The sequence below is a fragment of the Anopheles stephensi genome, chromosome 2, assembly GCF_013141755.1.
Source record: "Anopheles stephensi strain Indian chromosome 2, UCI_ANSTEP_V1.0, whole genome shotgun sequence".
NCBI classification, from domain to species: domain Eukaryota; kingdom Metazoa; phylum Arthropoda; class Insecta; order Diptera; family Culicidae; genus Anopheles; species Anopheles stephensi.
Window position 1 is genome coordinate 7,130,672 of NC_050202.1, and position 19,965 is coordinate 7,150,636.

Here is a 19,965-nt window from a genome sequence, read left to right on the forward strand (position 1 = left end):
ACCAAATTTTGAAATTGAGCTTTTATCGGAAAGCTTCCTTTTTTTTTAAAACCACGTACGCACAATGGTCGCTTAACTGTCAATTTACAAAACGAATTTTCTGCACACACATTTTTGAGCTAGTCGGACAAGAATCTGAACAATAATTCTTCTAGAAAGTTTTATAACCTTCGGTGTTAAACACTGGGTATGTGAACATGGAAAAATATGAAAAAAAAATATTTTTTGAAATTCCGTTATAGAAAGCTCAATTCGAAATTGATTTTACTGTGACTTGATTTTCAGCATTTTATTGCATATATTGCTCGTAAAGCACTTTATTTCACACCAATTAAACTTTCAAGGTCATTTACAACAAGACAATAAACGAAAAACTGTCCTTGAACCGTAATAAAACGATAAAATAAACAACCAGTTCAAACCCACCATGTTCGAAAAACAACTCCCAGCACGCTCGCCCGTCATGTTCGAAAAAGTGGCAGCGTTCGCCTCCGTTTACACTGCCGCGTCGGAGTCGAGTTCTGTGCCGTAATGTGCTTCCTACCTCATTTCATAAGCAATTTGCAGACAAAGCGGATCGTAATACTTTTTTCTGTTCTGTAGTTCGGAAACTTTGTTGAAACAATGCAGTCTCGTTTAACACAGTCGTTTTAATATACAGCAGCAAGCCTTTTTCGCTAAGCTAGTCGATACTATTTTGCACCCAAAATGACCGATGAACGCATAGAGAAAAAGCCAGCTGAAAAATGTTTCAAATGAAATAAGTCTGAAGAAGCGAGCGAACGACGTCACAGCTCATCACCAGAGGCAAGCGGACCCATCGGGAGAGAGAGAGAGACAGAGCGACCTCCTTATTCGGCAGCGCGCGCGGTATATCATTGTGGAGCGAGCAGCACCCTAAAAACTCGCCCCCCGCAAAAATTAGTGTGCAAAAACCAACCAACAGTCAAACGAACACGGTACATATCTTTCTGGATAACTCCAGACTTCGTTAACAGTAAGGATTTTCTCCTAAATCTGGCCGTCCTTTCGGACGGCGGTCCCATATTACGGAAGCGCGCGAGTATGGTATTACCTACGGGGAATAATGGTTGTCTGGACGCGTCATACCATCATGGGCGCGGTCTTACGTGAAAAATCTTGTAGGAAAAGAAGGCCTCGACGAGGCGCACCGCGCAATAACACACTCTGCGGGACGTGCAAATATTCGTTTTTCGGATGGCTTATCTCGATTGGCCTTCTGCGGGAAAATATCCCGAGTCTTGCCCACGGGTGTGTATGTGTGTGTGATTATCGATTTCGCCCCCACAGCAAACGATTGATTTCACCTGTTTTTCGAGGTGCTGTTGTCCCGCACGCATTGTGAAGAGGATGCGCCATAATTACGTATTTTTCGATCGTCGTATGGCCTCTCCGTCTAGAAGCGTCCGGTTCACCCAAGGCCAGGTAAAATTGTCGTTTTAGAGGAAAATATTGTGATTAGTAGGCGGGAAGTGAGCATAAATCGATCGCGAAAGGTTTAACATTTCGTTCAGCGTACGTAATTTCGGTAACCTAGTAAGCTTCCAAATTTTGCTTTCCCCAATCGCACAGTGACCATGAGCGAGCGAGATAGCGCAATCATACCGTTCGCAAGAAAACGTGGGGGAGAGAACGAGACAGAGCGAGCGAGTAAAATCGTGTCAGCAAAAAAGTAAGAAAATTTTACGATCGTAGCAGGCAGCCGCACGGGTGGCTGGAATCGAGAGGTAGTCGCCATCTTTTATTCGAGAAGTCAGAGACAGAGAAGAAAACGCGACAGCAACAAAGAAGCAGCTCGCTGCGATTCAGAAAGGCAAGAATGAATCGCACACGCACACACACCATCTAAGGCATGGTACGAACAGATGGATGGATGAATCCGTGTGTGCGTGTGTATTGTGTTATTGAAATAACGGGGCGCTAACCTGAAAAGTATGCCGTGCTCTACCCCAGCCAGCCAGCCAGCCAGCAGTGTGTGCGATGAGATTCGGTTAGTGTTGTATGTGTTGATGTGTTGATGCATGAAAAGTAAAACGAAACGCTCTCCTCAATCGCAGTAGTTCACGAGACGGCAAGGCACACAGAGAGACGGTCCGTCGTCTGTTGCTCTTTTTTGTTGTTGTTGTTGGGAGACCTACTAATTATTGCAGCAAACCAGTGATTCAGTATATTTATAATGTAATTACACATCTATTTTCCACCATCCAGGTTTTTGGCGATAGTCCCCACGTGCAGATCAATATCGCCAGTGTACCATTTAACTCGAAACTACCCTACGCGCCCCCGCCCAGGCTTTACAATATAAAGCAATTTAATAGCATTTTATCATTACCTTTCGTACGCCGCTCCCTTGCGATGCTCCCCCCTTTTGTATTCGGGGAGAGGTGCATTGGTGTGTGAAGGGTTCGCTAATAACCCTTACTTGGATGCTATTTTTAGAAATGAACGCTCCTCCAATTGGCCTGGCACGTGAATTCACTTTCCCCTATTCGGTTAACGGAATGTGTCACACACACGCGCACGCAAGTACGCTCGCACACATTTGAATGCGCGTCGGAATATCGGAGAACAGGCAAAGCCGTACCTACGTGCAATCGACAATCCAACTCTCAGCAGGTCGTGTGCTTATGTGTTTGGTCACTATTTGTCTTTCGGTTGTGTGTTTGATTTGATGCAAAGCAACACCACCTGCCAGAAAAGGTCAAAGGAAAATCAGTCGCCCGTTTTTTTTTTTCGCCCTTGGTAATATTGCTGCAATCCATTGTTTTATGTTACAAAAATGTTTTTGTTTTTCCTCCATCTATTTGCTAACACATTCGTTTGACAAATTTATTTTCAGCCCCATTTTTGTACATGCTCCCATGAGGTGTAGTCGTATCTCCAAGTCGTATCTCCCGCACGAGGTGAGAAACGCGCGACCCCCCGCCAATGTTGTTGTTCCAGGGAAACACCCGTCTCTTCGCTATATGACCTTGTCCCTGTGCCGTGTGTACCGTACTTATAAATATACTTATAAATATGCTGCAGCAGCTGGAATGACCGATGATGATATGCTCAATGTCTATGAAAATGTTATTTTGTAAAACGAATCGGTTTTTACGCACACACAAAACGATTCGATGAATGGCGCAGTGCTCTGTGCAAACACTCTCAAATCAGGACTCTCAATGACGACGTGATGCCTCCCACTTTTTCCCATGTTTCGTTGTGCCATACGCTTCCTAATGTGCCACTTCCAATGACAATTTGCCTGATGGGTTTTTGTTTTTACATATTTAAATTTTCCCCTCCATTCTGTTAGGTGGTAAAACATTCGCTTAAAGAAACGTTAAACTAAGCCAATCCCTAAAGCACGATGAGCGATCCGGAAGATCTAGAGGACGGTGAGATTGAGGACGACGAGGATGATGTGCAGCCGGCAGATCCACCATTGACTCAACCGACGCCGGAAGATTATCAAGAGTATGAACCACAGCAGCAGCAGCAGCAGCAGCAACCGGCACCACCATTAGGCGATCACCACCACCATCCAGGTAGCGATGGTGAAGGAAAGCCGGTCCCGAACCGGGAACACACAAATCACTCGAACAACAAATCCCAGCGCTCTTCCAAAAAGCCCGCCCCGGTTGTGGACGATTGGGCGACCAAGGTTGAGAATGCCATTGCTAACGCACTCATACGGGACGGCGTACAGCCCCCGATGCCATCGTCCGTGCCGCACACGAACGACACGGAAGGTGACACAACACCGGGCTCTTCGAGCCGAAAGTCGAAAAAGCGCAAGAAAGCGAACCGTAATTCGGATGGCCAGCAGCAGCAGCAGCACAACAAACAGCCACGGCTCGGTGGCGGTGATCAGGATCAGGACGATGGGATGGAGATGGATTTGGAGTATGAAATGTTGAATGTGCGGGGTAGCAGCCCGCAGCATATGATGGGACGTGATTCCGGACGGTCCGACTCGGAGGCGGACGACACACACTACTCGTCCGATGATTCATCGATGCGCGATCGGGATGGACACTACCGGGGTCGAAGGGATCGGGACCAGCGGGATCGTGACCGCGAGCGGGAACGGGATAGGGAGCGCGAGCGGGACTATAACCGCAAGAAGCGGAAACAATCGCGCCAGCGAAGCAACAACAACAAACCGAACCGGGATGTTGGGCGAAAGCGGAAGCGCGATGATTCGGATGTAAGTATTGCGATGATCCAAAAGGGGGTGGAGGTTGTGGACGACTTGTACTGATGCCTTTCGTTTTGTTTTTTTCATACTCCAGGACGAGAAGCATCGACCGACGGGACCACGCAAGATGGAGCTGTGTAAATTCTACCTAATGGACTGTTGCGCCAAGCGGGAAAAGTGTCTGTACATGCACAAAGACTTCCCCTGCAAGTACTACTACCTTGGCATGAAGTGTAAGGAAAAGGACAAGTGTCTGTTCAGCCACGGCGAACCACTGTCCAACGATCTGCGCGCCATATTGCTGAAGCATCTGGAAACCGCACCGCAGGAGATTCTCGGCAGCTTCCAGCGCATCAGCCGTGATCATGCGATCAGCATGCTGAACGCAACGCACGCCAAACTACAGGAACGGTACGGTGGAAAGAGCGATGGCTCTGCCGGTGGGAAAATCCCTTCCCTGCTGGATGTGGTCACGGGACATCCACCGACCAACAGCAGCAGCAGCGGCAGTCTGCTCAGCCCAAAGCATTCCCGCCGGTCGCGGTGGTGTGAGCGGCAGGGTGATGGAAGCGACGAAGAACCATCGGACGGTGGCGATATGACCATGCAGCTGGCCGGCGTTATTACACCCGCCCAGATAAGCGATCTCGAGCAGATGGGCATCCGGACGCTGGACGAAATCAGCCAGCTTACGGTGGCGCAACTGAACGAGCTTGGACTTAGCATTACGCAGATTCACGACCTGCAAGTGCGGGCATTGAATGCGCTCCGGACGGCCGATGAACGAAGGCGTCCCACCACCACCACCACCACCACCACCAGCACCACATCATCGGGGGCCAGCGAACCGGCGAAGGATCTCGATTTGCGCACACTACCGGGAGCGACCGGCGGCGCCGAATCTGTTGTCAGCAATACCATCGATCAGGATGGTAGCAGCAAACAGGACGTTGACATGCGAGTGCTTCCAATGGGGAGTGACCCATCGGATAAGGTCGGGCCCACCACCGCCGGAAACCAAGACGAGGTATTACCACCGGGTCCGGGCGGGACTGGTGTCCTCCTGAAGCCACCCACTGTGGATTATTCACAGTACATTAAGGATTCGAACCTAGACGAGGAAGACCTGGACGCGGTTGCGGCCAACTCGAGCTGTCTGCTGAACGCACCGGAAGAGGACGACGATGACGATGATGAGGAAAACAATCTGAAGATTACTTTCGACGAGGAAGAGGACGAGGAAAAGAAGGAGTCCGACGAAGCCGAGTCGGAGAAACCGAGCGCGGAGGAAAGCCGGGAGGATAGTATGCTGCTTCCTCCACTAATACCGCCCAAGATCGATTATGCGCAGGGTCTCGGGAACATACTAAAGTTTGGCAGCACGATCGATAGCGCACTTCATCAGCCGAACAGCAATGAATCGCCTCGATCGCACCGATCACCGTCGCCCGTAGCGAAAGAGGAACAACCGACGGAAGTGTGGACACCTTCCATGGCAGACTCGCAGCCAACTCATCAACAGCAACAGCTTTACGGTGGTCCTCCACCGGCACCGAAGCCGGCAGCAAAATCCAACACCAAACGACCCGCCGGCAGCAGTGGATCGATCTACGACTGGTACGATTCGGACAATGCGTCGGAGGACGGCGGACGAAACTCGCCGACGATGGCGGCGGCGGCGGGAGCTGCCACCGCCCCGTTCCGATACGGGTCGGAAAAGCCCCTTCCGCTTAACATTGCGGAGGACGATCCGTACTCGATCGGCAGCTCGATTGGACGGGAGCCGACCAGTGAGCTAGGCTTCCCATTTAAGTCGATGATGGCAAATTATGTGCCGGCAACGGAAATTGACGGTTCGATTGGGTCACATGCGCCGATTCACTACAAGGTAAGGATAGGAGCAGATGTGTGGAAATTTCCCGAAGGTTTTGGGAGAGTTCTTACGACGACGATACGTAACGACGGACTATCTAGCTAGGGGACGTCCTGGAAAGATTTTTCATGCTTGGTCGTTTGGTATTTATTCACATGACATGACCAGCCCACTGAAAACCCGATGCAAAGCCCACTAAATATGACTCAGAGGTTGTTAGTAGCTTTTTACGCGACCATATGCGAGTTCTAGCACTGGCAATGGTCCATGTAGCTTCTTCTTCAGGTGCTCTTCTATGTTTTTATTAGCTCGCATATTGGGACCATCTGCTAAATGAGTCTGCAGCTGCCTTTGCATGCCATGTGTCAATCGCTGATATGCCAACCTGCACAACGATTTCCTCCATGCTTCTACTGCTCGATTATCGATGCGCTGAGGCATCTGAATCATTCCTCGGGCCTTCGAAATATGAACGCTTATCTCATTGAACAAGCTTATTCTGTTAGTAGAAGCTCTGACTGCTTCCAGAGATTTGAAGTAGGCAACAATATGCCCACGATACACCTTATGTCCTCAAATGGAAATTACAAGACGGCAGCATCTTTGGACTGGGTTAATTGCTAGGACATAATTGTGCTAGGACATAATAACTTATCTTGCTGATTCGATTCCTTCTCCCATTCCGCTCCAGGTGTATGTGGTTGACGTACCGAAACCAAACTACGGCACACTGCGTCGTTCGATGGCACGCCCCGTCGGTACGAAAGATCCTCGGCTACGGCGACTGTTTGGGTTGCAAAGTGATGACGACGACGAGCGGGACGATACCAGCGACGGTATTAAATCACCCGATCCGAACCCCAACACATCCCCCCTGCACGTCGGTTCCCCCTCGCTAAATCACCCACACGCACCGATCGTTAACAAACCGCCACCGGCCGTCATCAGCAGCGGTCCGCGGGTAGATCCGCGCAAGCGCCACGCTGAAAAGCTACAGCAAGAAGCAGCGGCGGCGGCGGCGGCGGCGGCGTCGGCTCACCACCAACAGACAACAGGTGGTCCGTTAAGGAACGCCTCCTCCATGCCGCAGATCGATGTGCAAGCGATCCTGCAAAAATCGGCCTGGTACAAGGACCTTGGTTCACAGCACAAGATCATGGTCAACCAGCAGCTGGCCATCCTGTCGACGGAGATGAAGAAGTTCCACAACTCCGACCGGTCGCCGGAACAGTTGAGCGATTTTATGAAGTTTCTCAGCACCAGCAACATGCTGCAGCAGATCCTAACCTATCTGAACGTGTACGTGGACGATTCGGTAACGTTCTGTGAGGTGCAGGCGGTGCCGAATTTGCCCCCGCCGGCCCTTCCACTCTCGACGAACATTCCACCACCGACGATAGGCGGTCCGCTTCCGTCGATGCAGATACCGATCCCGCTGCACGTGCCGCCACCGATCGGTGTACTGCCCGGATCGATGAGCGTACCACCACCGCCGCCCCACCAGCAGCCAATGTTCCACGGTGGGGCACCGCAGGGTGGTCCATTCGGGCAGCAGGATCAAACGCAAGCGGGCCCACCACCACCGGCGGGCATGATGAGGCCGGGTTTGTTGGGCGTTTCACCGAACATGCCATTCGAACAGTTCCTTGCGATGGGCAATGTTAACAAAAATGACAACGGAGGTGGGGGTGGAGGACCAGGGCCAGGACCAGCCAACAATGGGCCCCTGCCACTGTGGGTCCAGGGCAATGGGAATAATATGCGCAACATGCGCAACAACAACCGGATCGGCCACAACTTCCGCAACAACAACGATCGATGGGGCAACGGCAATGGCCAGCAGATGCTGGGCAACAACGGCAACCATATGGGCGGTGGTAACAATAACAATCGGCGAAACAATGGCAACAACAACCGGCGGATGAAGAAGTAGGTGGAAGGGAGCTTCCAGCAAACGCGAGATTAATACAGCAATAATAGAATACGTTGTAGTGTATGCACTAACCCCTGCTGCTGTTACTATTTACGCTTCGACCTCCTCGACCCCCCCAGTAAGTTTGTAGAAAGGGAGGAAGCGCCCACCAGCGCCATCTTTTGTACAGTCGTCATCATCATCATCATCATCAGCATTGTTGAACATTATAGTTGGATACACACACTCAATACAATTACTTTAGGGAGGAACAATAGGCTTCCGTTAGGCTCCTTGCCACACGCGCAGAGGCAAACAGCTTTCGGCACACATCCACACAGGGAAAGAGATTTACTGTAGAGCGCGCGCTTGTGTGAAAAGGCGCAGGTATATTACTAATGATAGGAAGAGGGACCTCACAACAATCAGCGTTCCTGCGCACCTGTCGAAAGGTCTTGGAATTTTTTGTTTGTTCCTTTTTTTTCCTTAAGAGATAAATAAATTATATCCTTATATAAAAAAAAAGAGTGCCGTCTCGTTAGCCCCTTTTCGGAAAGGGAGAGAAGCCTCCACACGTCGTTCGTTCGTCGTCGTTGCTTCTTTTCTGTTTTACTTAATGTATTTGAAATTTTTAGGGGAAAAAGAGCATTAGAACTGAAAACTCAACCTTAACATTCCACAGTCCAATGGCAAGACGGAATAGCAGCATGATCGCGCTCCGAGCTTGTAATTTGAGTAGGCGACGACTGGGCCAAGATTAACGTGACCCAGCGTGGCGAGACCCATGTGCGTAAGAGAGAACACTTAAAGTGCTGATTAAAACGCGAGTTTCTTCCGCTTTACTTTTGTTCGTCTCGTGGTTTTTTTACTAAATAAGCAGAAAAAAGGAGTCGCATTTAACCGTCAGTCTGTGTGTGTGTGTGTGTGATTATTCTAGTCAGAGGAAAGAGGATAGAATTGTTAGCCTTATTTTTTGTTAATTATTTTGTAATCGCGCACTAGGTTAGTTTCATTGGTTAGAGAGCATTTTTTTAAATAAAAAAAAAACATTAATGTAATTTTGTATAAAAAGCTGTGACACGGTATAACATTTATTTGAAACACGAAAACAAAAAGATTATGATCATGCAAAAGTTCTTTCTGTGTGTGTATATATATCGATCTGTGATCACATCCAAATTATAAAAACAACACAAAAGATCCATTAATTGTACTTGTTAAAACATTTACCCCTGTTTGGCGGGGTGGGGCGGCGGTCGGTCGGAGAGCAGCGGCCTGCTACGGATTAAGTGCTTTGGCCGCAAACCTTGGCAGCGTGAAGGCAGCCCGATGCACGTCGGTTGTGTAGTACCGCAGTCCCATCTGATCGATCTCGGTGTCGTCGAACGTGCGGGTCGGTTCCCTGAAATCGGTTTCCTGAGTTGCTCCACCCATTAGTAAAAGCTGGCCTCCGAAAAAGCGATAACCCCTCCCTTCCCACACCCCCCAGCTACTTACCGGATTAAGGCTAGCGATGAAGAACCCTATCTGCCCGGTAGGATACGACGGAACGGACGCCAACCCGTACGTCACCCGCGGGAAATGTTTCCGACAGTAGTCGAGCGTTTCGCGCACATGCCCTGCATCGAGCCAGAAGCTGCCACCCTGCGAACAGATGATGCCGTTCGGTCGGAGGGCCCGCTTGACCAGCTCGAAGTACGACTCGCGGAACAGTGATTCGGCCGGTCCGATCGGATCGCTGCTGTCCGTAATGATCACATCGAACGCTCCCTCGTGCTGCTTCATGTACTCGAACCCATCGCCAATCGTAAGCCGCAGCTTGGGCGAATCGAACCCGCACGCCATAAACGGCAGATACTGCTTGGACAGTTCCACCACCCGGTCATCGATCTCGACCTGGTGCACCTCCTGTACGGCCGGATGCTTGACGACTTCGCGCGCCACACCACCATCCCCACCGCCAACGATCAGCACCCGCTGCGGGTTCGGGTGGCAGCAGAGCGGCAGGAAGGAAATCATTTCCTGATAAGCGAACTCATCCCGCTCCGTACACTGGATGATGCCGTCCAGCACCAGCACCACACCGTGCGACTCACTGTAGAAAGGGGACCAAAACCGCATGCTCAAAAGCTGTAATCTAGTTGGCATGGCACGTATACCACCACCAGAACCACCATACCTTTGGATGACCTTAATGTCCTGGAACTTGGACCGTTCCTCGTGCAGCACCTGCTTCACCTTCACCGAGAAGCACTGGCCCGGCCAAAGTTCGTTGGAAATCTCACTAAACCATTCCGACGGATTCATGCTGGTTGGATGATGCCCGGCAGCACAAGACACACACACACACACAAGACGACACAACGGCGACGCACTTGTTGCGCTCGCGAGACAAATTAAAACTGTTAATCAAACTGTCTTCATCCAGTAGGTTGTTCTCCAGGCCGCCTCTTCTTTACATTGCATTCTTCCCCACCCCACCTTCCAGCTTCCCCATCGCGATCTTTCATGACGTTTCGGACTTTTCCATGTGGTTCTCTGTAGTGAAGGGAAAGTACCGTTGGACCTGGTGGTTCGGAACAAATACAATAATGTAACCGGTCCTGACCCGGTCCAAAAATGGAAAAATACCTGGATACAACAGGTACAAATTCATTCCTATTCCTGGAAAGAGTTTGGAAATTGGTAAAAGACTCGAGAAGGCCCCCCCTAGAATCTTTTGTGTGCAGCACTGTGGCCTGTCATTTTTATTGTACAGTGGGATTTCTGTATGGTCAAAGCCCATTTGATGTAAACATTGTGCATTGTTCCTCATTACTGTTACCTTACAGCGATTAGAGCATAATAATATACATTGTAACAAGTGATTTGAAATGTAATTATTCTTATTTTTCCTCCTTTTCTGAATATATATGCTCGTTAACAAGTATCCATTGAACCAATGTTCCGTTACAGTCCGGGAACACCGTATATGTTGTAAGCCTGATTGGTCCCTCCTAGCGTGACCAAAAATTATTACGCAGCTCCTGTAAATGGTGCAGCAATATAAATGGTCAGGATAGAGAAAGGGAGATTTAAGCATAATAAGCAATATTCCATTCGACTTTATTCAACCATTTTTTACCACACTGAAAGCACACTGTGAAGCTTTCACACTGTGTACTGCGGATTGCATACATTCAGGCGTAAATCCTACAGTGCCTAACAAATTTTGTCAGGGGGTGGGGGGGGAGGGCCTTCTCGAGGCTTTTACCAATTGCACAAAAAAAACCTGCTAAAATGCATGTGCATATTATTAAACATACAGGTCCAAAGTAACCAGGTTTTCGTTACAGGGTACTTTTTCTTACAAACCACGTACCGGTCCGTTACTTATTTTTCGGTACTTTTCCCATCACTAGCTCGCTGTTTGACGTTTATTCGAAGGCAGGAAGAAAAAAAAACTGCCCGTTTTGCTGTACATTCTGGGATCTTCAAGGCAATCCAAGGGTTTGAACGGATCCTTGGACTTTTGAAAGAGATTATATGAAGTTCTCAGTTCTCCTTTGTTTTAGTGGTGACAAGGAAAGCGGTTAAATTAGGGCATTTTGAATTTGAATTTCACGCCACGGGTATGAGGCTTTGGGAGTTGAAGCTGCTCCGACCAAAAAAGTTGAGTTAAAACCCTGGCAAAAGTAGCTAAGGATAGTACATTCTGACCCTTTTCTGAACCTCCCAACTCTTACTTGGATACATTTTTTTGTCGGAAGATCAATTCTGTAGCTAAGCCGGAGCTGAACATACCTTTCAACACCCATTAAAAATTGGAAAAATGTGAACATTTATTTTTATGACTGCAACGAGTGGCTAAGGTGTTGCTGAAGGGTCCCCGCCATGCTTTCAAATTTTACAGTTTGGCTTCTTTCATAGCGGCCCAGTACGCTTTCAGCTCGACACCTTCCCAGTGCGTGTTGCTTATTTTGGAAAATACCCTAAAATATAATAAAATGAATAAAATTAGTTCAATTCCCTTTAAAAAAATTACTTTCTTATTACCGCTCTTTAAGGTACGCCAGAACTTCAGCCTCCTTCCCCGACAGTCCATTGAAGTAGGCGTCCAGATTGATGTCAACCAGTGTCGTAGTTTGCATACCGGCCAGAAAAGTGGCCGGACCGGCCATTTGGATGCAGTGGTGCATAGCCAGCTTGCCAAGTTCAACGCCTTCCCGTGCGCAGTAATCTGCCGCTTCCCTGCAAACCAGCTTCATTTGCTGATCCGACGGATGCCACGGTTGTGGGCCACCGTTCGTAAGCAGTCCCATACCATGGCCGGACGCACAAATAATTCCCAACTTATTTGCCTTAAAGAATGGAATGTACCCTTTCAGCGCATCATCGAACAGAGTGTTTCGACAGTAGGACAGTACGGTATCGAACCGACCCGGAGCACGCGAGATGATTTCCTTCAACACATCTAGCGGATAGGCGGACACGCCGATGTAGCGTAGCTTTCCTTCGCCTCGTAAAGCTTCCAGCGTTGGAAGTGTTTCGCGCACAACGGTGTCTAGGTCGGGGGCGAACTCTACATCATGAATCTGCACCACATCGATGTAATCGACTCCGAGCAGCTTTAAGCTACGCTCCACACTTTCACGCGTTTTAGCCGCACCGTAGTCAAACATTCGCTCGAACTCTCGTTCGTAGCGTCCGACTTTGGTGGCGACATAGTACGCTTGGCGTGGTATTTGCCGTAACGCTTTTCCGAGCACCTCTTCCGAACGACCCTGCCCGTAGAAAGGGGCTGTATCGAAGTAGTTTATACCGCGCTTGGCGGCTAGCTTAACCGCTTCCAGTGCTTCCGCCTCATCGAGGTCACTGGAAAGTGGAAGAATTGAACGTTGAATATTCAAATCTATCGTGGAGGGAAGGCCGACAGCCAACGTACCCGTAAAGCTGACTAAAGGTCCCCGTTCCAAAGGAAACCTTCGACACCTTCAATCCCGTCCGCCCGAACAGTTCGTACTGCATCCGCTCCACATCCTGCCGGTCATGAAAATGTTCCACAAAAGTGTCCATTTCGCTGACGAGTTTTCGTGAGGTAGATGTGGGGGTTAAGGCTTATCACTTTCTTCTTTTTTTCACAACAAACGCTGATGAAGGATTTTTTTTCCTATACTTCAGATAAGAAACAATCGTATTAATTGTGTCAGTATTGTCATGATAAGAAGCCATTAGCCGGTTATCATTGAATGCCAGCCGGCCAGCCCAACATCGGACACAAATACGAACCGGAATATGTTTTACTTAAGAACTTTCTACGGCAAGCTCCGATTGTCACCTCATTTTTACACCTCACTTGTTCCCCCCCGCCGGTACACTTGCTTCTATTGTTTATTGACCGCGCTGTGTTGTTGTGTTCGTTTGCGATCTTCTCGTAGAATGTAAACAATCGATGCTACTCAGTTTCAAATGTGTTGTTTGACAATGTTTTAACAACCTTGGCTTACAGCGTCCGATGCGTGTAGACCAGAGTGCCATTCAAATTCATCCGTTACGAACCGTTTTAAATTAAATTTAAAATTCAAACAGACAATTTAATATGTACTACAAATACGATAAAAATAGCTATTACAAGAATATTTCCAACCCCTTCTCAGTCTTGAGGATCCTCTGCGATCTTTTTAACGCAATATTATTGGATTCGGCTCTCTTAGGCGCATAGAGAATTGACAGCCTTCGAGAGATCTTCTCTCTTCATCCATCTCCCATCATTAATTGCTTGCAATTATCATGCTCAAGAAGCCTTCTCTTCAAGCAAAGTCGTCCAAGGAAGAAGCGATGGACCTTGTCCGAGAGGACGTGTTTTACTCGATTACCCAGACCTTTGTCCAACGGTGAAGATCGACAGGATCTATTGTTTGGACAGCATCGGGCCCATTACAGCTTATTGGACGACGAGATGTAAGATAAAAAAAAAAGCTCCCATAGCCTTAGTCATGGAGTCAGCCAAGGCTGCTACTCACTACAAGATTAAAACACAAAGGATAATTAGGTGGACAGCTGAAGTACAGCATAGGGGGACTGTAAATATTACGTTAATCGTTGATACGATTGATCGATGGTCATCTTTATGTAGAGTAAGAAAAAAAAGATAGGGCTATTATTTGCCAGTGCTCGTATTGTGCCCTATTGTATTGATGTAAAACTTACGCTAGTAACCTTAACTATTCATCCATTTAGTACAGGACACACGCTTCCTCTTAAAATGCACAGAAAGCTCCCAAAAAACGATTCCAACAAGGGTAAGCATATGTGGCAGCCACTTCACTTACATTTACGATGCGAGCACCTGATTGAACTCGGAAATCTTAACCTGAATGTACTTCTCGTGCATGGTTACCTCCTCCAGGAAGGCCGTCCGCAGCTTTTGCAGGTTCGGCAAATGGTCGCAGTCGCGTATGTTGAGCAGCGTGGTAAAATAGTTCTCCCAGACGACCTTCTTGAAGTAGCGGGGCATCGGCGTCCGAATGCCCCAGTTGGCAATCGATTTCTGCACCTGCATGTACTTGCCGAACAGCATCACGTGGCTGGTGGCGGCCACGCCGTACAGATCGGGCTGGTACGTCCAGTGTTTGCCTTCCAGCATTTCGATGCACGTGAAACCTTGCGTGGTGATAACCTGTTCGACGTCAAACAAAAACAAAAAACCAACACGTTAGAGGACGACATCCAACGGTGAGAGGTGACCGGCGAGGTACCTTTTTAAATTTAACATCCTCCGGGAAGAGCTTCATGTCGATGCTAACTCCAAAGTCGATCAGCTGCACGCAGGGTACGTTTGAATCCAGCTGAAGGCTGCAAGGAAAGGAATACATTTCATTCCGGCTGGCAGACCCCTTTAACAAACCATCCCATCAGTAACTTACGGTCCCATTAGGAGGAAATTGTCCGGCTTTATGTCGGCGTGTATAATTTGGCAGCTGTGCAGATGATCCACTATCGACAGTATCTGCGCGCTCAGTATCATGGCGATGAATTCGTCCACGTTTCGGCCAGTCTTACCATTGACCAGATTGCAAACATCCAGTATGTTGCCGTACCGGGAGTAGGGCGATATTAGAATGCTCGCATTATTGCCAATGATCGCGTACTCTATCGGCATGAAGCCCGGGAGCTGTGAGGAAATGGTCAGAAATTGGCCAAATTAATCGCAAAGATCGCCACCAAACCCCCCGATACGATATGATACCTACAATATCGGAATTTTCGATGCGGCTGCGCAGCTCCAGACAGATGTAATACTCCCACAGGTTTGCTGGCCGTTCCTGCTTCATCGCAACCTTCTTCCCGGTTGATTCATTGGTGGCACTGTGGAGAACCAAAAAAAAAAAAACACTCTTCAGCACAGCAAAGTGAATCGCGCGTTGCTTTACCCTACCAGAATATCGTGCCGTACGATCCTTTGCCGATCTTCTGCTGCACCCGGAACGATACTTCCCTCATCTCCACGAGGGTGCCCTTCTTGAGCGGTTGCATTTTGTTCACCATCAGGCAGGTCGGCTGTTCCGAGATGTACGTGAGAAAGTCGACACGATCCAGTAACGCTTCCTGCAGCTGCTTTTCAAACGGATCTATGTCGTCCACCATGATGGCGGCATTGATCTGCTGCATCGTACCGTCCATATCGATCGGTTTGTGCTGGTACACGTTATTTGTCTCGCCGCTAGCGTCGTAATGCTCCTCCACTTCATCCCACCGTTCCTCGTCCTGCGAAAGCGCCGGTCGAGGATGGTATATCGAAACGTCTCCATCATCGTTCTCAGCTTCGTGGGCAATGGGAAGGTGTGGGACTCGTAGCGTATTTTGCTTTGCGACCGGAGCGGACGGTTTCAGGAACCCTCCTCCCCCCGATTGCGATACGCCACCCTTCACATCGATAATCTGAAGCTTGGAATGATCCGACTCTGCGGCAGCCGGAGCAGCCTTTTTCACCGGAGTTTTAAACCCATCCTGAATGATGGTTGAGTTGACCGCATGGTTTATGTTGAGGGAGAACACCATCGTGTTGATATCTTCGAACGAAGCTCGCTCACCAGTGCCCGGCAACGGTAGCGGTGAAGGAAAATCGTCCAAATCGATTCGTTCCACCTTGGTGCAGGGAACCGGTTGCGTCGGTAGGACCGCTTCCGTAAGCCGAAAGCTGGGCAACGGCAGGCTCGCATCGATGTTGAGTGATTTTTCTAGCTTTATCTGCGCCACCGGAAGAAGCGACAGCTCGTTACACTCATCGCTCGGCGGAGCAGCAGCCGTTGCAGGTTGTTGGTCGGGTGTTGTCTTCGGTTGAGGTGATTTAATGAAATCATCCAAAGTAAACGAACATTCTTTGCGTGGTTCTTCGCCTTTCGGTGCAATTTCTGTGTCCCGCTTTCCTTCCGCTTTATCGCCCTTTGCGGTCACCTTCGGCGAGAATGTTGTGTCGAGCAGATCGAGCAGTGAGTTGTTCTTCTTTCGGGACTCCTTTTCGGTTTGCGGTGCCTCCACAATGGTTGAAGGGGATGCGGTCCGAACAAGGGTACTAGCGTTGCTGCTGGTGGAAATACTTTTCACCGACGAACAGGACGGACCGATCGCTTCCAGCTCTGCGATCGTGTGCTGCGGTTTTACCAGCTGTATCGGCACGGTATTGGTACGCTCCGTGCCCAGACGGAATGAGACGATCGAATTGGCTTCCAGCTCGCGCTGAACCATGTGGGAAACGTTTTTGCTCGTCCCGGTTCCGATAAAACCGAACCCGCTAAACGTTGGCTCTTCGGAAAGTTGGAAAATTCCACCAGCGGCTGTTGCACGCGCGACAAGCACGTTCTCCTTATCGTCCGATTGCGCCGGCGGTTGCGATTCGATGGGAACGCGTTTTAGCGGAATGTTTGCCATCGTTTCCGTGCTGTCGACGTGTATGCAGAATCCTTTTCCATCGTCGCCGGGCAACGTGAAAACTGGTTTCCGCACTGGTTCGGGTGGTTCGCGGAAAGTGGATTTCGTTGCCGATTCCAGTTCCTCCGGGGAGTGGGCCTTAAGAACAGCAGAACAGAAGTATGAAAATGCGAAACAATGAGAGTATAGATACAGCAGTGACTAGACGTACCTGCGGATCGGTCGGCGATTTGGTCACACCACCGGCCGTCGACGATGAAGCCGTGCTCGTTTCCGTCCGCTCCATTATCGTCGACAGCTGCTTGTGACTCTGCGTGCTGTTGCACCCCGACGAGGTGGAAGGCGGCGTTATACTGTCCACCAAGGGCACTGCATTTTCGTCATTGATAATAGCGCCCGGAATGGACAGGGGAGCAGCAAACGTGCCCTGATTGGAGCGTTTCCCATCCGGCGGTGGATCCATTTGCTGATCATTTCCTTCGGTGCCATTTTCCTCATCGTCCGTAAAAACGACTATCCGCTTAGAGACGCCCGCCGTCGACGGGATGGCATCTTCGGCAGACGGCTTACGAACGGGCGCCACCGGTGTGCTTATGTTTTTAACGAACAAATTAAACATTTGCGTCGAACAGGTATCGTTTGGATAGTACGATTGCTGCTGTGGCTGTGGCGCATCATTCACATTCTGATACGGTTGCTTGAAATCGGGCGGATTTTCTGTGCGTTCATCATTTTCATCACTGTCGTCGACGAAAATTTCTATTTTCTTGGACACGGCGGCAGCGGGTTGCGACTGCTGTTCGCTCGGTTGCTGAACGTCGTTTGTGATCGCTTGTTTTAGAGGAGTTGGCGTTGAGTCCTCCTTCTTGGCCGTCTCCTGCTCAAGAGTGTCAGTCGAAGCACGTTTTCTTGATGGCATTGGCAACGCTCGAGAAGAGTTTTGCAACGTATTGAGCTGCTCGTTAGCTGCTGTGGCGCTTCGATTGCGCAGTTCTTCTTCCGTTTCTTCCTGAATGCAGGCAGCCACGAGCCCGGTTTGATGCGAGCTCGGGAAAATCGACCGACGCTGTCGCATCAGGGATTGCGTGCTGGGATCGTTTGAAAATGCCGCCGCCGGCGGGGCCATACTGAAGCGTGCCGGGCCCATCGATATACGTTTCGATTCGACGTGCGTTTCGTCCATGTCAACCGGATCGATATCATCCTGGAAGCGCCTGTCGAAGCACTCTAAAAAAAAAGGAAGGGTAATTGTTCGCATTAGCGTGTTATGATAATTTGAAAATTTACAGTTCATTATACGTACTTTTTATTTTCCCCTTCTGCCATCGTTCCACCAGCAGCTCTTCGATGGACTGCTCCTCCTTCGGGTTCGAATAAATGTCGCGAATTTTTGTCTGAATGTTCTTGTCGCAGCTATCGAGCGTAGGGTTTTCAAACGCGACGCTGTCTGACTCGTTCGATTTGCTCGCAGACACGTGCAGCGGATGCAGCCGTATTCCAACCGCGCTGCCTCGACTCCATACTTGCGCCAGCTCCTGGGTAAATCGATTCTCAATGCCACGCCGTACAAAGTACCGATAGGCACGCAGCTCTTCGGGAGAATATTCCGTCCTTCGTGCACCGCTCGCACCCCCCGTTTTATGCTCCTTTGCTCGACAGTACAGCCGGATTTTGTCGTACATAGGGATCGCTCGTTCCTTCGTATCTCCCACACAAATATCCACCTCGAAGGGCGTCTGTGGCTTGTTTCGACGACAAAACGATGCTGACAGATTGATGCCCTTCGAGGAATTGTCCACTAGCACGGGGATCGGTTTAAACTCTTCCTTATCCACCGGTATGTCGAACGAGGGTGCCTGATGGCTACCGAACAGGGCTGCCTTTTTCTGCGACGAAGGTTTCATTTTGGACAGCCGGGCAGCTTCGATAATGTTTTCCGGTTCGTTGTGGACGCTCGAGAAAGGCCGGACGATCGAACTACCCGACTCAGGGATGCCCTGATCGTCGGTGTAAATGATCGCATTTGTTGCCACATTGCTCTTGGCTAAGTTCTCCTGATTAACGAGCCCCGGTTGATAGCTTTTCACCGCCAGCCCTGTGCGAATGCTACCGACCTGCTTCTTGCGAGTGGTTCTCAACGAAGTGAGCGCATTACGGCGCTCGTCCAGAGACGATTGAAACTTGAGCTTACTGCATTCGTCCTCGTGCAACAGCCGCTGGGACATGGAAAAGCCAAACATTTTATGTGCCTGCTCGAGGTCGGCTTTCGGTTCTGCACCTGCTCGCATTCCCTTCTGAAAAACTTCTTCCGTTTTGGGAAAGTTGTTGACCGCATCGTAATAGTACGCCCAGGCAATGTACAGCTCGGCACAAAGCGTGCCAACGCCACGGTTGTACAGCTCGTTGTACAGCTCCACCGGTGATGGTTGTGCATCGATCTTGATCGTGCGAGAGAAGGAACACGGTTAGCGGAGCGTTCGTTTGGGGGAGCAATCCGACAAACTTACATATTTTATGCACAGCTTTATGAACCGATGATCCTGCATGTACCGGGGATCGTTTTCGTACAGCTGCACGCACCGACGAAGCGCTTGCTCCTGTATCATGGGCTTGAAGTTGCTCACGTTCGTTTGCTCCATCCAGAAAAAGTAATCATACCAAGGATGCAGTGGATCGTCCCCAGCATAGCTGTCGATTTGCTTTTCATGAGCCCTGTTCAGTAGCAAGCGTACAGTCGATTATTGTTCTCCATCTTGAGCTTTGTGTGCAGGTGATGCTAGTGCTGCACCGCGCAAACAAACTTACTTTCGTTCCTCTTCCCATTGTTCCGGCGACACGAATGCATACTCCAGCTGCTCAACGTGTCTGCCACAACGGAGAGGTTGAATGTTTTCCTTTTTGTCGTCTAAATCCATCTTTTGCTGCCAATTTACGATTCACCGTTCACGAGCCGCGTTCTTTCTTCAACAAACACAAACGGGGTTCTGGCGTTATGGCGGTTGCTTTTAAATGAACTGTCACTTTTTCGCTCGGCGTGCGTTTGACAGCTCGCGCTCAGCTATT

At 49.5% G+C, this 19,965-nt stretch overlaps 4 protein-coding genes across 15 annotated transcripts; 1 reads left to right on the plus strand and 3 right to left on the minus strand.

Moving 5' to 3' along the window:
* Positions 1–541: 541 nt before the first annotated feature.
* Positions 542–8,460, plus strand: LOC118507975 (protein suppressor of sable). Of its 8 annotated transcripts, none has more exons than XM_036047318.1 (5): positions 542–959; positions 2,861–2,924; positions 3,323–4,216; positions 4,302–6,095; positions 6,772–8,460. In XM_036047318.1, the coding sequence occupies exons 3-5, from the start codon at positions 3,377–3,379 to the stop codon at positions 8,011–8,013; spliced, it is 3,876 nt and encodes a 1,291-aa protein (XP_035903211.1). In that variant the 5' UTR covers positions 542–959; positions 2,861–2,924; positions 3,323–3,376; the 3' UTR covers positions 8,014–8,460. The 8 variants fall into 8 exon arrangements, with proteins under 8 accessions (XP_035903211.1, XP_035903209.1, XP_035903207.1 ...); XM_036047321.1 differs by lacking the exon at positions 542–959 and adding an exon at positions 1,047–1,446; XM_036047320.1 differs by lacking the exon at positions 542–959 and adding an exon at positions 2,046–2,199.
* A 587-nt stretch (positions 8,461–9,047) lies between these two features.
* Positions 9,048–10,532, minus strand: LOC118507976 (spermidine synthase). Its single transcript, XM_036047323.1, has 3 exons — positions 10,172–10,532; positions 9,490–10,087; positions 9,048–9,408 (listed from the first exon to the last, which is right to left on the minus strand). Exons 1-3 carry the CDS (start codon positions 10,297–10,299, stop codon positions 9,271–9,273), a joined length of 864 nt encoding a protein of 287 aa, XP_035903216.1. The 5' UTR covers positions 10,300–10,532; the 3' UTR covers positions 9,048–9,270.
* Positions 10,533–11,788: 1,256 nt separating this feature from the next.
* LOC118507979 (L-galactose dehydrogenase-like) lies at positions 11,789–13,510 on the minus strand. Of its 5 annotated transcripts, none has more exons than XM_036047332.1 (4): positions 13,283–13,510; positions 12,917–13,139; positions 12,028–12,846; positions 11,789–11,963 (listed from the first exon to the last, which is right to left on the minus strand). In XM_036047332.1, the coding sequence occupies exons 2-4, from the start codon at positions 13,045–13,047 to the stop codon at positions 11,879–11,881; spliced, it is 1,035 nt and encodes a 344-aa protein (XP_035903225.1). In that variant the 5' UTR covers positions 13,048–13,139; positions 13,283–13,510; the 3' UTR covers positions 11,789–11,878. The 5 variants fall into 5 exon arrangements, with proteins under 5 accessions (XP_035903225.1, XP_035903224.1, XP_035903222.1 ...); XM_036047331.1 differs by having other exon boundaries at positions 12,917–13,146; positions 13,280–13,510; XM_036047329.1 differs by having other exon boundaries at positions 12,917–13,141; positions 13,276–13,510.
* Positions 13,511–14,129: 619 nt separating this feature from the next.
* On the minus strand, positions 14,130–19,899 carry LOC118507978. Its single transcript, XM_036047327.1, has 9 exons — positions 19,708–19,899; positions 19,410–19,614; positions 18,206–19,340; positions 17,114–18,129; positions 15,410–17,040; positions 15,225–15,339; positions 14,898–15,145; positions 14,730–14,826; positions 14,130–14,650 (listed from the first exon to the last, which is right to left on the minus strand). Exons 1-9 carry the CDS (start codon positions 19,815–19,817, stop codon positions 14,306–14,308), a joined length of 4,902 nt encoding a protein of 1,633 aa, XP_035903220.1. The 5' UTR covers positions 19,818–19,899; the 3' UTR covers positions 14,130–14,305.
* Positions 19,900–19,965: the final 66 nt, after the last annotated feature.